General features: G+C 39.6%; 1 protein-coding gene across 1 annotated transcript; it reads left to right on the top strand.

The window, feature by feature from the left end:
* Positions 1 to 515: 515 nt before the first annotated feature.
* On the top strand, positions 516 to 12,677 carry GPRC6A (G protein-coupled receptor class C group 6 member A). The gene is made up of 6 exons (XM_083828982.1): positions 516 to 1,386; positions 2,766 to 3,069; positions 5,084 to 5,911; positions 8,668 to 8,880; positions 10,267 to 10,390; positions 11,384 to 12,677. The coding sequence occupies exons 1-6, from the start codon at positions 1,193 to 1,195 to the stop codon at positions 12,502 to 12,504; spliced, it is 2,784 nt and encodes a 927-aa protein (XP_083685108.1). The 5' UTR covers positions 516 to 1,192; the 3' UTR covers positions 12,505 to 12,677.
* The last annotated feature ends 2,594 nt before the right edge of the window (positions 12,678 to 15,271 follow it).

Genomic DNA, 15,271 nt, shown 5'->3' with positions numbered 1-15,271 from the left:
AAGAATATGTAACAGATATCCCCTTTCTCTGTTTTGCTTGCAATAAAACAATGTTTGATTCAAAATTTTTAGGTACAGGTCAGCTTTCTTATAATACAGTCAGAGACAATCAGTACTGTGACTGACCCCATTCCTTTGACAGGGTTTTGGCATGCTACCAAAAGAAGCAAAATATGAAGAAGCCATTATAAGTAAATAGACAAGCCAATATCAGTAAAAGGGTTATTGTTAAATCTGTGTCTCTTACATAAATTGATATTGCTTAGCAGCATCAATAATGTTTCTGTCCTGAAGAGGTTCATTTTGAAGTTTGTGGTTGGAGTCTATGAAAGTTGAATTTCCAGCCTCTGCTTCTCTTTTTCTTCAGTTCCTTCCTGGCATAGAATCCAATTCTGCAAATGGGATTCCTGCAGATCTGAGGGGAATGATGGCACTGAGAAGGGCTGCACCTGATCCTCCCCAGTACTGAGCTGCTGTACATGTACTGGTGTCCTCAGACAGAGGGAGAAGAAAGTGTGTTTCCCTCCTTTCATAGTCTGGCTTGTAATACAGAACCTGATCCAAAGCTGGCTGAAGTCACAGGGAGCTACATGTGCATCAGAACCATGAATATGAGCTTTTCCAAACCATTTTTATACAAATAAAATAAAATTTGTTGAAAAAAATTGAGAGAAAAGAAGATATTTTTTATTATTTTTCCAGTTTGCTTGTTTTTAGACCAGTCTTATCTAAAGCCCACTGTGGTGAGAGGGTCTTTTTTTGCAGTACTCTTTGGACTAGACCTAATCACAGTAATACCACTGCCATATTACATGATGACTCCTCACCCTGCACTCAGCTGAAAGGTATTCAAGACAAGCCCAAATTTATACCAAAATATTTGCCGTGTGTTTCAGATTAAGTCCAGTAATCTTTGAACACAGCAGAACAGATTTAACGTTTAGCACTTCCTCCTAAACTCATTTATCTTTTTCCCTCCCTCTTTACTCTCACGCCCCTGCACCCTCACGCTTTCTGTGACAGTAAAATAGCCTAAGTCAGTCAAGCAAATACAAGCACCTTATGAGGTGTGACTAACTTTTGAGCACAGCTTTTTCCTTTGCTGCTGTTTATAGATGACATAGGAACAATTGTTGGCACTGTGGCTAGCTTAAAGGACTTAACGCTGGTAGTGAACAAGCGGACTAGAAACATGGCAATATTTAGCTTTCTGATCGCCTGCTTTGTGATCAGCGCTGACATCGCCTCCTCTTGCCAGAATACTGACGACTTTGTGGGTGCCAGCTCTCCAGGAGACATTGTTATAGGAGGCTTGTTTGCAGTTCACAGCGAAATGCTGCATCCAGAAGAGCATCCCATCAAGCCAGTCATTCAGAACTGTGCTGGGTGAGTAACATGACAATTACATACAGTACAAAAGAGATCACTGGAATCTGACATACACTTCTCATATTAAGATCAACAAAATATGTTTCTCTTGCATTTCTTAGTCTTTAAGAAGATCTTAGGCATCAAATAAATTATATGCAATGTAACAGAGAATGACAAAGAATGGAAAAATTACAGTAGAAAATATTATGGCTGCCTGAGGGAGGGAATGATTATTTGATCCTATTTCAGTCTTCATATTTAGTCAAATAGCCTTTGAGGTTTGTGCTGAACAATCATTTAATTGCCCCGTAAATACCAATTTTTTGGTATTTATTTTTTATTGTTATTTATTTATTTATTTATTTATTGGTATTTATTTTTTTTATATATCTGTAAACTAGTCTGCTGTGCAGTTCATTATTTGTTATGAAGTTGCAACCAGCTGGTTCGATCACAAGGATTCTGCTCTATTTTATCTAAGCACATATAGAAGTATGTCACTCACCCCACAGGGCAGATCACTTATAATCTGTGATAGCACTTTGCTGTGATAGCACTTTGCTGACTAGATTGTAATTGTTGTAATCACTGTAGTTATTACATCTTGTATTAAAATTGTGGCATTATGTTACGGGATAGGCTATACAGACACCATGTCATGTGCGAGTTCAGCTTTAGAATGTACATCAAAATAAGTCATAAGTTGTCTCAAGATCATTTGAAATTTATTTTGGTTTGTAAGATTTGTAACTTCAGAGACCGTAACCTGAGAGGAGCATTGGTTGCACTGCAGGCAGCCTGTTGTAGCACATTTCTGATTAAGGAAGTGTTATCATGTCCACTGGCAGTAAGGAGGAAAGCTGTACTAACTTTGTCAGGTTTACAGAGGATTTAGGAATGTTTCTGCAACCACTGGAAGACATCAACCTCTGAAATATTTTTTTCTATTCTGAAATATTTGGTCGTCTCTTTGCTTCAAGCTTTTGTTGAAAATAAATTCATTTTTAAAAATATGCCTGCTAGGTCAGATGGAACAAATCGTAACAGCCTCACTGGCTTTGACAAATACTTCTTGATATCACTTGCAAATTTCCATGTACTGTAAAAAGTCTGTTTTTAGCACCCATTTTTCAGAAAAGCATTTTTATTCAAGCATATTTGAAGTGTTGTTTTGATTTTGCTTGTTCTTCCATTTAGGTGAGACAAAAATATATGATTTCTGTTTGTTTATTTATTTATTTATTTATTGTACACTAAAACCCAAGCAAATCACATTAAATGTAATTTTCTTTCAGTAGCTGTCAAATTCTAGAGGATATGCTCAAAACAAACTGTGCTTCAGCCTTAGTCCTAGAAATGTTTTTCTAAAATGAAACTTGTGTGTTTCCTGACAGCTTCGAAATTCAAGTTTTTCTTCAGACACTTGCAATGATACATGCTATTGAAATGATCAACAATTCGACATTATTATCTGGAGTTACTCTGGGCTATGAAATCTATGACACCTGTGCAGAAGTTACAAAAGCCATGGCATCTACCCTGAGGTTCCTGTCTAAATTCAATTCTTCTAAGGATATTGTAGAGTTCAAGTGTAACTATTCAGACTACATACCAAGAATTAAGGCAGTCACTGGAGCCAGTTACTCTGAGGTGTCAATGGCAGTTTCAAGGCTGCTGGCATTGCAACTAATCCCACAGGTAGGTCTGAGGAAATTATTTCATTTTGGACAGAGGGTCAAATTTACCATGGCTAGAAGAAGATGTGGCTCTGATTGGAGGCATTGCGAGTCACATCTTTGTTACAGAGCAGGATTTGACTCAAACTGAGAACATCAGGAGGGGTGAGATTGAACTCGAAATGGAGGGCTTGATCCCCTTGACTAAACAACGGCAGGTAGTGCTGTTTTATATGCCCAAGGTACACCCCTACACCCACCTGCTCTTCAAGTGTGGCACTGGGCTTTTGTCAGCCTGGCAACACGACTGGGTTGTCCTGCTTGGCTGTGATGGTTACTTTAGAGTACCTCAGTTGCCACTCAGTGTCTTTGTTCAGGAAACCAAATTACAACTACTGTGTCTAGTTTAGCTGGCAGTGAATATAACAATACCCAATCCCAAGCTGAAAATCAAGATGCAATCTAATTCGGCCAGAATTTGGAAATTCTCTCCTGCCTGAGAGACGTTAGATTTTAGAGTCTGGAAATGTTTGGAGAAGTGTTGCTCTAAAGTTTTAGTTCTGGTGCTCTTCAAGCAGCTGTAGAACAGAAGGAATACAACCCTGTAGATCCACATTGGTCCTTCCCAAAACACCCTTCTCTATTTCCGACCTCTGTAGTTCTAGTGCTAGTAAAAGTGCATACAGTCCCACGCTTGCACTTAGGCCAGTGCTTCCATTACTACTTTTACTGTTGTAGAGAAGTTGGTGTCAAAGCCAGGACTTGCTGCCAACAGTGAAACAGGAGGGCCACTTCCACACCATCTTCTGCCACACATTAGGTATGGTAATTTGACATATATTACCTTACTGCAAAGTAGCAACATAGTAAACAAACCTGCAAAACACTTAAAATCTGAACTAAATATAATTCTAACCAAATCTTTTCCTCTGCAATTGTAGGGAGTAATTATGATCTCCAGCTTCACTGTAGGAGCTATAGTTGATATATAAATTAAAATGCCACACTTGAACTTAATTAAAAGGCAAGTGATGAAACAAATCTGTATTGTGACATGGAGATGGAAAAGGTGACAGATTTTTCTCATCAATAGCATCTGACATTATCAATAGCAGATTACCATCAATACGAGATTACTATTGGTAGTAATCTGCTAAAAAACATTAAGCTTTGGCTACCTCTTCAGATAGGTGGTTCTCATTTTGGAAAGCTTAGATGTATTTTTTAAGTAATGTCAAGCAACGTAGGAAATAAGAGTGTAGGGAAAAAAGAAAGGAAAAAAGGAAAAAAAGAAAGAAGGAAAAAAGGAAGAAAGAAAGAAAGAAGGAAAGGAAGAAAGAAAGAAAGAACAAATTAGGCAAGGATCAAAATAAAAATAGATTTAAATAAATTTTTTCCATTTATGTTTTTTCTTGCTACATTCACAAGAAAAAGGTCATATTTTATATATGAAAGAATTAAGAATTATTATATTATTCTTTAGTATCTTTTTTTTTTTTAATTTTATTTTTTTTTCCTGGTAGGCTCTTCTAACAGACCTTATGACCCCTCTAAAACACACTAATTAAATTTTGGAGAGAAAGTATATATGTGGGTGAAGCATAATTTACTCAGTGTTAGAAAAATATTGCAAAATGTAAGTGTACTAGAAATTTGAATAACTCAAACAACATTTGAGCACTTCCAATGTTTTAAGTGTTGTTTTGAACAGCATGTTCATGGTATCTCAACAGGTTAAAGCAAAATCCTTATACCAGCATAACTGCCATAGGTATTTTGAAAGGTTTTATTCTCTGCCTTCACCAAAGCAATTAGGTGCATGAGGATGAAAAGGGTGGAAATGGTACTGGGCACAAGTCTACATCCTAACAGCAGGGTGAGGAATCCTGCCCCAGTTGGGTGCACCTTGGTCATGCTCAGTCACAGGAGGAGGGAGCCCCGAGTCAGGTGGGATGAAAGAAGTCGCAGCAGCTTTGGGTGTCTCAGCATCCTTTAGAGGAGAGCACATCCATAATTTAACTGTTCTCTCCTCCTAGGTCAGTCCTGCATCGTCGGCTGAAATCCTCAGTGACAAAATCCGGTTTCCTTCATTCTTCAGGACTATCCCCAGTGATTTCCACCAGACAAGAGCAATGGCCCACCTGATCTGTGAGTCTGGGTGGAATTGGATTGGAGTAATAGCCACTGATGATGACAACGGGCGCTTTGCTCTGGAGAGCTTTGGGGTCCAGGCCATGTCAAACAATGTTTGCATAGCTTTCAAAGAACTGCTGCCTGCCTATCTCTCTGACAAAACCTTTCATACCAAAGTTGATCATGCAGTCGAGAAGATTGTCAAGGAAACCAGAGTAAATGTTATTGTAGTCTTTATGAGACAATTCCATGTGCTCAAGCTATTTAAGAAGGCAATTGAGAGAAATGTAAATAAAATTTGGATTGCAAGTGATAACTGGTCAACAGCAGTGAAAATCAGTACAATGCCCAATATCAGACAGCTGGGAACTGTTGTGGGATTTGGATTTAAGAGTGGAAACATAACCACATTCCAAGACTTTCTGAGGAACCTTCATGAAAAGCCCACTGAAAACAACAAGTTTTTAGGTGAATATATTATGCTTTTGTCAGTCTGTGCACACCTGGAATATCACGATTTTCAAATGTGCATTTCAAACCAATCCCAGGATGATCTGATGCAAAATGTTGAGAATAAACAACACATCTGGAGAGATGATTTTTTGAATGCCAACATTGAACCCGGATTTATCCATAGTACTATACTTGCAGTCTATGCCATTGCTCACGCCATTAAAGGGCAATGCAAAACCAGAAACTGCAAGGATCCCTCTGCTTTCACTCCCTGGGAGGTATGATGTTAATTCTTTCAGGTCTCATTCTCTCTACATAACTTCCTTCTCATTTTTCCTCCCACATTCCTGGATTTGCTGGCTTGGTCCTTGTACTAAATGCCTTTTTATTCCTGTTCCTGCCTTTCTTCACCACTGCATGGGCCAACTGAAATCACAATCCTTCTGCCAGAACAGCAGTTGCTAACTGCTGCAGTGTTGAGAGCCAGCTTTGCCTCCTTTATTTTGGCCCATGCAGACGCAGAAGCTCCAGGTGCTAAGCCATGGCTGTGTCCTGCTATAGATAGAGAAGAATTATTGCAATTCACACCCACCATCTCTTTCCTCATGGATACAGCAGCAGCAGCTGGAAATACCTGAATCCACCAGTACAGAGGCGAGCTTCAGCTGCTGGGCTTCATTAATTACCCCAACACTTCCCATATCACCTTTGAAGGGCATGCAGAGAAGTCACCACCTTGGATGAAGGCTCCAGTCTGTAGGCTGCTTGCTGGGTCATCTTACCAGCTATTTGTGTGGGATAGAATAGAAATCTATAGTCAATCTATGGCTGACTTATCATCTATTCTGCTACTGATGGTTGGTCCTGTTGCGGCAAACCACTGTAGTAATCAGCAACGAGTGCTCTTGAGTGATGGGGATGGTACAGGAGAGGAAAGTTCCCCAAAGCCTTTCAATTTCCCTCTCTCTGTCCCCAGTTGGTCTGTGTCCAGCTTATATACCTCTGTAATGAATCGTTACTTGAAATTGAAAATGTGGCAGACCATTCTTCTGTCTGGTCTTGATTTATATCGAAGTGACTGCTAGGAAAATGTGACACAATCTTTCAGATGGGTTAGGTACTTGTTATCAGACTCTACTGAGTGGGAAAAGGACAGGAAAAATCAGACAAGTAAACCTGACCTGACCTTTTACCTGAGAACCTGCTCAGAAGTATTCACTTTTACACACTTTTACTCAGAGGATTAAACAAAAGTTCATTTAAAAGTCAAACATCTACTGAACCACTCTGACTTGCTCTGACCTCTTATCGTGGGTCAGGGCAGGTCAAACCAAGATAGGGGATTTGAAAAAAAACAAACACCCCTCTCCCCCCCAAAAAACACCCAGTAACAATCAAACTCCTACATGAATTTGAAATGCAGATGGGACAAATTCAGGACTGCTCTACAGGGGATGCTGAATTAATCATTGCTGAATTAAATCCCAAACCATGCAAATTAAAAGTCCTGCTAAGAGGCTTAGAACTCATGAAGTAAACCAAAAGAGAGACTTATTCTCCCTGTGCTCTTTTCGTAATACATTTTCTCTACACTAAACTAAAACCCTTCAGAAATCAGCATACTTAAAGCTAGGGATGCAACTAATGCTTATCACTTACCTCCACATACAGAGAAACAGCAGTGTCATCGCTATTAAACACATGCAAAAATAAATATCAAATAAATCATACTGTTGCTAGTTATTAGCCCCTTCTGTCTGAAGCTCAAGATGTATTCCAAAAGTTCTATAGTTTCCATATTTTTAGGGAAATTGAAAAAGTGGAGATGAGAAAAATTAAATGAGTAGCCTGAGGATACAGAACACCAACAATAAAAAAATCCTGTTCAATCCCGCAAGACTGTGCAATGTCCAACTAAAATGAAATATCATTTAAAAGCACACTTTTTCATAAATTTGTAGACATGCAGTGAGAATGTATGAACTCTCATAAAAAGTGATGTTATATATGAAAAAATAATGCATGCCAGATTTGTTTATACATATATATGCCAGAGACTTTTAAAATCATATATTTGTCAGCATTTTCTTTAAATGCTACAACTATCACAGAAAGATCTATGTAAGATTGTGCTTTTCAAAGGGCAGTTAAATTCAGCCATTCACCAAAACCTTGGATTGTTTCCTCATTGATTAACCCCTATTACTAAAAACTGTTAAGCCTGCAAAGGGATAAAGCCTTTGCTTCAATTAGGAGCCACGGTAGCTAATGAAAGACCTTTTATGGTCTCCATGTGAATTGGGAGAAGGTAATATAAATGGGTTGTAATATTAAGCTGGATAACTGTCTTATCAGAGAGTGCTTGCTTTGATATTTCCTGTGATCTATCAAATATAGCCTTGCCGTCTGCTGCCATTGTGCCATGCATCACCTCATCTGAGCAAACTGGCATTTAGTGTTCATTTCATGACTTAGTGTCCCACCTTGCAATACAGAGTATCAGAGTTATGGGTGAAAACAATACTAAAGTAGATATTTCCAGACCCTGGGGGAGGAAGTCTGGGGGAAGAAGTCTGGGTTGCCAATTTCCTTCCTTACTCTGGAAGGAAATGTTGTCCAGATCTACTTTGCTGACAGTACAGTAACAACAGGAGCTTCATTCACAGTCATTCTTTACAAGAAGGGAAGTCCCAAAGGCCATTTTTTCCTGAAGGCAAAATCTTTTTTTTTCCCATCATCGTACCAAAACCTCCAAGGCTGGAAAGAAAAATATGAACTTGGGTATTTGTAGACATTGCATAGAGTTAAGAAATGATTATTTGTGCTTAATAGTTTTTTTAAGTCAACAGGATTGTCAGAATAATGTAAATCTGTATAGGATGTCAGATTAACAGTTATACAGATCCCTTTTAAGATTTTTTTTAACTCCTAAAAAGCAATATATTTTTTTCATTTGATATTATCATATAGATCTGAAAGTATTGAGTGTATCCCACTGAAATGATATTGATATGTCATCATTTCTTCTGTTCAGCTCCTTGAAGAACTTAAAAAAGTTAAAGTCATCGATGATGATAAAGAAATCAAGTTTGACTCCAAAGGAGATATGAGAACTAGTTATGATGTACTTCTCTGGAAAGAAATTGATGGTCGCATGGAAATCACCACTATGGCAGAATATGACACAGAGAAAGGTGACTTTATCTTTGAGGATGATGAGAAAAAAAAAGAATTTCTGAACTTAAAGGTAACTTCCAGTTTGTTGACACAACACCTGAAATTTGTTTCATGTGTTCTTTCTCTGACATTCACAACTAAAATATGTGTCAGCTAGAAACCTCTCATGTACTTTCATGTTCTCCGTTTGGAGTGAAGCATCCTGTCTGGATATATTCAACTACCATTATATATATTTTGAGAAGTACTTGAGCCTGTAAGCAGGCTCAGTGATTTGAAATTGGTTTATTTCTCCAGAATGCTCTTAAGAGGTTTCCTAAGTTACATCTGTCCTAAGGATGCTACTCCAGAATCTTGAATTGGGTTTTAAAATGGAAAATACTTATAAAGGTACCCCCTCTTACATAAGGCAACCATTTGTTTTGTACATGAAGACTCATATCTGCTGACTTTAATGCTGGAGAAAAAAAAAAAAAAAAAAAGTCTTGATTATTTACTCCTGTTAGAGCTGGGGTCAGCACAACTGCAGAAGGCAGCACCGTCCGGAGCCCTGGCACTGGTGTAGGCAGGACTGGTGGGTGGCCCCAGCCAGTTCCAGCTGGGTAATGTCATCTGTGCATGGGTGAAGGCTTTGGTTTATTGTGTAGCGAATGTGGCTGTGCTGCAAAGCACGCACTGCTAATAAGACAGAGGAAAGGCAGTTTACTGGGTGGGATGAATATAGTTTTTATGTGAAGCCTCAGCCAGCAGGAAAGGCTGAGGACAGAAGAGGACCTCACATTTTGTCCCTCTTTGTGGCACAGCCTAGGATGGTGAGGAAATGCCTCCATCTGCTTGTGAGCCCCACCTGGGATGGAGAAGAAAACAGCAGTGTCCCTCAGGACTGCTTCTCCATTTTATAAAACTTGTCTTTGGAAGGAGCTGAACTCAGGCCTTGTGAGAAGGCCCTGACCACGCACCTGATAGTGGGCCTTGGCAATTCAGGGGTGATCTGCCGAGGGTGAGGCATGTTAGAGCTGTGGTTCAATGCACCCACCGGAGCCGGGGTGTATGCCCTGGGGTGTCAGGACCACACTTGTGATGTGGCCCACCCGAATCCCCTCTCAGAGGCTTCTGGGCTTTCTCTGGGTCTGGATCCCAGAAGCCTAACTTCTGGTTTCAAAGCTGGATCTGGATTTTTAAAGGTATAGACAATCACACTGAAGTAGGGCCAAAAAAATAAAATTATCAGGTAGATAATGCCCCATCCTGTCACTTCTTGAGCGTGTGGAGAAAATGCAAGAAAAACATTGCCTACACTGCCTTTTTACAACATCACTTTCAGATTCCCTTAAAATATGTTAGATACAAAAGGAGATTTCAAACCATAGTGTTATTGGAGGGCTATTTTAAGAGTTCATTGTAATTAGTCGCACCTGAGCTGATTTTTTTTTCTTCCATCCTCTGCTCACTGCAGAAGGTTCAATCAACATGCTCCCAGCACTGCAGACCGGGACAGATGAAAAAGGTTACAGAAAGTCCACACATATGCTGCTACGAGTGTGTTTACTGCCCGGAAAACCATTACAGCAATCAAACAGGTAAAGAATTGTGATCCAAATAAAGGCTGATTTAGAAATCAATAGAATTGTTTGGTTTGTGTATAACGAGCCTTGGCAACCTCGTGTATAACTTTGGAATGATATTAAAACATTTGTTTATGCTTGGTTTCAGAAATATGAAAGGGAAGAACACTCTTCAACATATAAAACTTAGTTTAAATGTTTTTTAGAAGACCAAGCTTTAAACAATCAGATTTTACAGTTGACTAGCATTATCCTTGATTTGGATGGAAAGTCTGGCTGATATTTCTGTGAGACCACTTCTCATGAAAATAAAGCCTTGCTTCAGTATCTTTCTGCAGTACAGCCAGCTCTATGGCAGTACAGCCAGCCCAGTGGAAATATGAGGGTTAAATATTTTGTATGCTGGCACTTTTTTTTTTTTTTTATCTTAAACAGGAGCACTGTGAAGTTAGATAAAAACCATACAGTAGTATTTTCTAGTGTCAAATCCAATGTGTATTTTACTGCTGGTTCATTTGTAGTGTGAGTAAGGTTTTTAAAAGTGGGAGATTAAATACAGAGGAGAGAGACGAAATTAAGAAATTGGGGTAGAACGTATTTTAAAAATACTGATAGCTAGCAGAAAGAAATTTCTTTTTATCCCCTTTTTTACTCAAATAATAATGAAATTTCTCCCTATTGGGCAATAGGAATTTTACAGAAAAAGCACTCTTTGAAAGCATAATCTATCGTAACATTTATTCTTGCTGGTGCATTTCAAAAAATGTCTGAGAAGAGAAAGTATTTTTTTTCTTGTCAGACTAGGTGGATGAAAGAAACACAGTTCCTCTCCGGGCAGAAAACCAATTCAATCCCAAGCCACTGCCCTTGTTTCACTGTGTCTGTCCAGAGCCAGCCACTGCTGGCTCCCCAGGCCCCCAGCTCCTCCGCCAGGACTGTGTCAGCAACAGCCAGAGCTATCAGATTTACTTCAGGTTCTGACTTTATCTTCCTTTTTTGTGCTTTCAGATATGGATTACTGCTACCGGTGCCACAACAAAACCTACTGGGCTCCTGTGAACAGTACTACGTGCTACAGGAAGACGATCCACTTCCTCAGCTGGACTGACTGGTTTGCTATTTTCCTGCTCCTCCTCTCCAGTTTTGGGGTTGTGATGATTTTCTCCATCAGTGTCATATTTACTAAAAACTTGAACACGCCGGTGGTAAAGGCATCCGGAGGTTTAACTGTCTGCTATGTTATCCTCCTCAGCCACTTCTGCATTTTTTTAAGCACCATCTTTTTCATAGGTGAACCCACAGAATTCAAATGCAAAACTAGGCAATCCCTCTTTGGCATAAGCTTTGCACTTTGTGTTTCATGTATTTTAATAAAGTCGCTAAAAATTTTACTAGCCTTCAGCTTTGATCCCAAGCTGCAGAATCTCCTGAAATGTGCCTATAAACCTATTCCCATTGTGGTCACCTGCACTGGGATTCAAGTTATCATTTGCACCTTCTGGCTAGTATTTAGGACTCCTTTTGTAATGCAAAATTTCTCAATTCCAGGATCAATAATTCTAGAGTGTAATGAGGGCTCTGTTGTGGCTTTTGGGATTATGCTGGGCTACATAGCTGCTCTAGCCTTCATCTGCTTTATATTTGCCTTTAAAGGCAGGAAGTTACCAGAGAACTACAATGAAGCTAAGTTCATAACCTTTGGCATGCTGATCTATTTTATAGCATGGATTGTATTTATCCCTGTCTACGCAACTACATTTGGCAAATACCTGCCAGCAGTGGAAATCATTGTTGTTTTAATATCCAATTATGGGATTCTCTGTTGCACATTTCTTCCTAAGTGCTATATCATAATTTACAAGCAAGAAACAAACACGAAGTCTGCCTTTCTCAAGATGATTTACACGTACTCTTCCAAGAGTGCAGGCAGTGTTGCTGTTAGCCAGATTTCCTTGGATTCAAAGTCTTCCGGCTCCCAAGCTACTGTCTCAGGCTCGTGTAAAGCTGAGAAAAACTCTGCAAATGGAAACTGCCTTTTTCAAGTGCCTGGGCAGAAGCAAATAAAAGAGAAAATTCTTCCTAAAAGTGCAGTAAGATGTGTGTCCAGGAAAAGACTGTCCAGCATATGACTGGGTGGCGCTGAAGTACTGGAAGATGAAAAGCCATTTAGTGAGCAATTCCTTTTTCAGGTCTCTCTCCGTTTGGTACCCCCCAAGGAGAGCAGACCACCCGAAATGCCTCTGGCACTTCAGCAGTTACTCATTGATAGGCTTGAAAGGCTACCCCTGGTCACAGGGTCCAGCCCCTGCTCCTGCAGGCACAGTTCCCTCCAGCATCTCCCTCCTGTCCCCGTCCCACTCCCATCCCACAGGCCCTCTGAGCCAGGCAGAAGTGTTAGGAAGGTTTTACTTCTCACAGACAAGTAGGCATGCACGTATGGGCTTACACCCACTTTTTCTTATGTCTTTGCTGCCCAATTGCTTAAGGAGGTTTTCTTCTCAGCCAGGTCTGTTTTACAGATCAAACAGAGATCTTTCCTAGCCTTTGTTTGCTAGGATAAACAAGCTCAGTCCTTTAATCTCCACTTTTAAGATAGGCTTTCCATTCTCGTGAACATCCAAAAGTAACCATTTTCATTTGGTACATGTGAATTCTTTAAAAAAATAAAAAATAAAAAAAAAATCTGCCCAAAATACATGCCTTATTCCAGATGAGTGCTACAGCAATTTTCAAAATGCCTTGTATTTACCAGGGTGATAATGAGCTAGAGATAGGTCTATATAAAAATTGAAGGATTTCTCTGAAGCTTTGTAGTTAAACGTATGTTAATCTAATTTTCACCCATACTAAGATGAGACACATTGATTCATCTCATGCAACTCCTGTGACGCATGCAGAGAGAGGACCCATTATGCTTGTCCCCAGGTGTGCTGTTAGTTCAAAACTTATGAACACCAATTCATTCCCCACATTAACATGAATAATGTAATGACCAGAATCAACATGAATGCAACCTGGGAATTTTACTTTCTTTGATACATGTTAAAAAAAATCTGATTTTCGACAAGAACACAGTAACGCAGTATTCCAATACATTGAAATAACACAGGAATGAACTGCCGTCAGCTGCACTGGCAGAGTATCTGTGGCTCCGTGACTATAGCTATGCAGGAGCTTCTGTGCGAGAGGCACGCTCCGAGAAGGAGGATTTTTTCAGTGGACAACTGTACTGCATCTCTAAGGCAAAGAATGGCAAAGTCTTTCTCATGCTGAGAAGGCCACGGCTTTCTCTTGGATGCTTCCACAGCCAGGCTGGAAGGGTTCTTCAAACACTAAACAGCAGAGCAGTGCTGCCAGTCTGGGACTGGGCAGAGTGCTTGTCTGTGTTCATAAAGCCCCTAGTCTGGACCAGAGAAATCATGGTTTTCAGTTTTAACTTCTATGCATGTTACTGTGAAAGAATGTTAACTTCTTCAGTTTTGTCTAACATCTGGTTAGATCAGGAATAATTGGACACTCTGGCAAGCCAAAATGAAGTTCAGTAGACTTGGTGTTACACGGACATAATACGTTATTGTTTTCTAAAATATATCTATTTTTCTATCATTTCTGTTTATATGTTGCAGCCCATATCTATATGATATCTTTTGCTACCAGGATTCTGTTAAAAATATCTATAGATTACATTTCAGGAATGGACACAGGTAATGAAATTACGTTGATGTCGGCATGTACTTTATATGCATCTGTGAAGACATTTTAAAGTAATTTAAATGGCAAGGGTGCAATTTACATATAAATTTTAGCAGTTATGTAATTTCTGTAGCTGATTAGAAGAATGAAGGTTTATGCACATACATTTATATGATAAATGCTGTTTATGCATCAGTTGTTATGAGTACTGTTTGGTATATGAAGCTATGTATGATTAAGGTTAAAATTCCTACAGTTTGGCTGCCGGTGCAGCAAAATGTCTCTCCCTCAAAGAGGAAAACAAAGCTTACATCACACAATGACTTTCAGTGCTAAGCTGGTTAGAAAAGCTAATATGGCTAGAATGTTGTACCTGTATTTATTGTTCTCGAAAGTGGTGAGCATATCATGTCTCGAACACGGGGATGATTAAAGCCATGTTGTTATTTAAAATTGAGCTTGCTTACTTAATTTCCTTACCTCTCCCTATGAACTTTGGGTTGGCCTTGAACTGCAGCAACACACCTACCTGTGCAGTGCTTCCACCCAGATCTCAGTGAGCTGCTTACAAGTGTCCTTCAGGTTGGCAGCCAAGCATGGGAGGGCGATTCCCCCTGCAGGACAGAGAGGAAAGTGCCTTGGAGGAACTATGACAGCGCTATGAAGGTGTCTATACAGGCGATCTTTACGGAAAGGCATCACATAGGTCATAATTCCAAGGGAAGACCATAAAAGAACAGACAAGAAAGGAAAAATTAAAAAAAAAAAAGTTGTTCTTCTTTCTGATCTAGTTTTAAATACATCCCATGCCTCCTCCTCCTAGGAAGCTCTCCACTGCATAGAAACTTCTCCACTTCAGTAGTGCCACAAAGTCCCCTCTGTTAATGACTTCTGTGTGCTACGTCTGCCTCTCCAGATACTCACATCTTCTTTGTAAAGCACAATCAACCAGACCTAGATGAGAGGATGTAACAGATTTGCTAGCTAACCTTGGCAGGAAAAAGAGAGAAGGGGGAGAGGCAGAGAGAGATACCAAGCTGTGTTGTGTATGTTTTTAAATGTCTGTGTTGGTCGGACTGCGTAGGCTGAAGAGGTTGGCTCTTCTTTCTGGCTCAGGGGATGCTCTGCTTTCTTACTTTGAAAAGAATCCAACACAAAACGTCAGAGTGCTAAAATGTCTATCTTCATATTTTTCGTCTCTGA

This window comes from Anser anser (genome assembly GCF_964211835.1).
Source record: "Anser anser genome assembly, chromosome: 3".
In the NCBI taxonomy this organism is placed as follows: domain Eukaryota; kingdom Metazoa; phylum Chordata; class Aves; order Anseriformes; family Anatidae; genus Anser; species Anser anser.
This window is presented reverse-complemented; position numbering and strand designations above follow the sequence as displayed.

Bases quoted from the DNA above. Each gene is read 5' to 3' on its own strand.
- GPRC6A (XM_083828982.1), top strand. From the start codon at position 1,193: ATGGCAATATTTAGCTTTCTGATCGCCTGCTTTGTGATCAGCGCTGAC. The intron at 3,070-5,083 runs GTAGGTCTGAGG...CTCTCCTCCTAG, and splicing joins CATTGCAACTAATCCCACAG to GTCAGTCCTGCATCGTCGGC. The intron at 8,881-10,266 runs GTAACTTCCAGT...TGCTCACTGCAG, and splicing joins AAGAATTTCTGAACTTAAAG to AAGGTTCAATCAACATGCTC.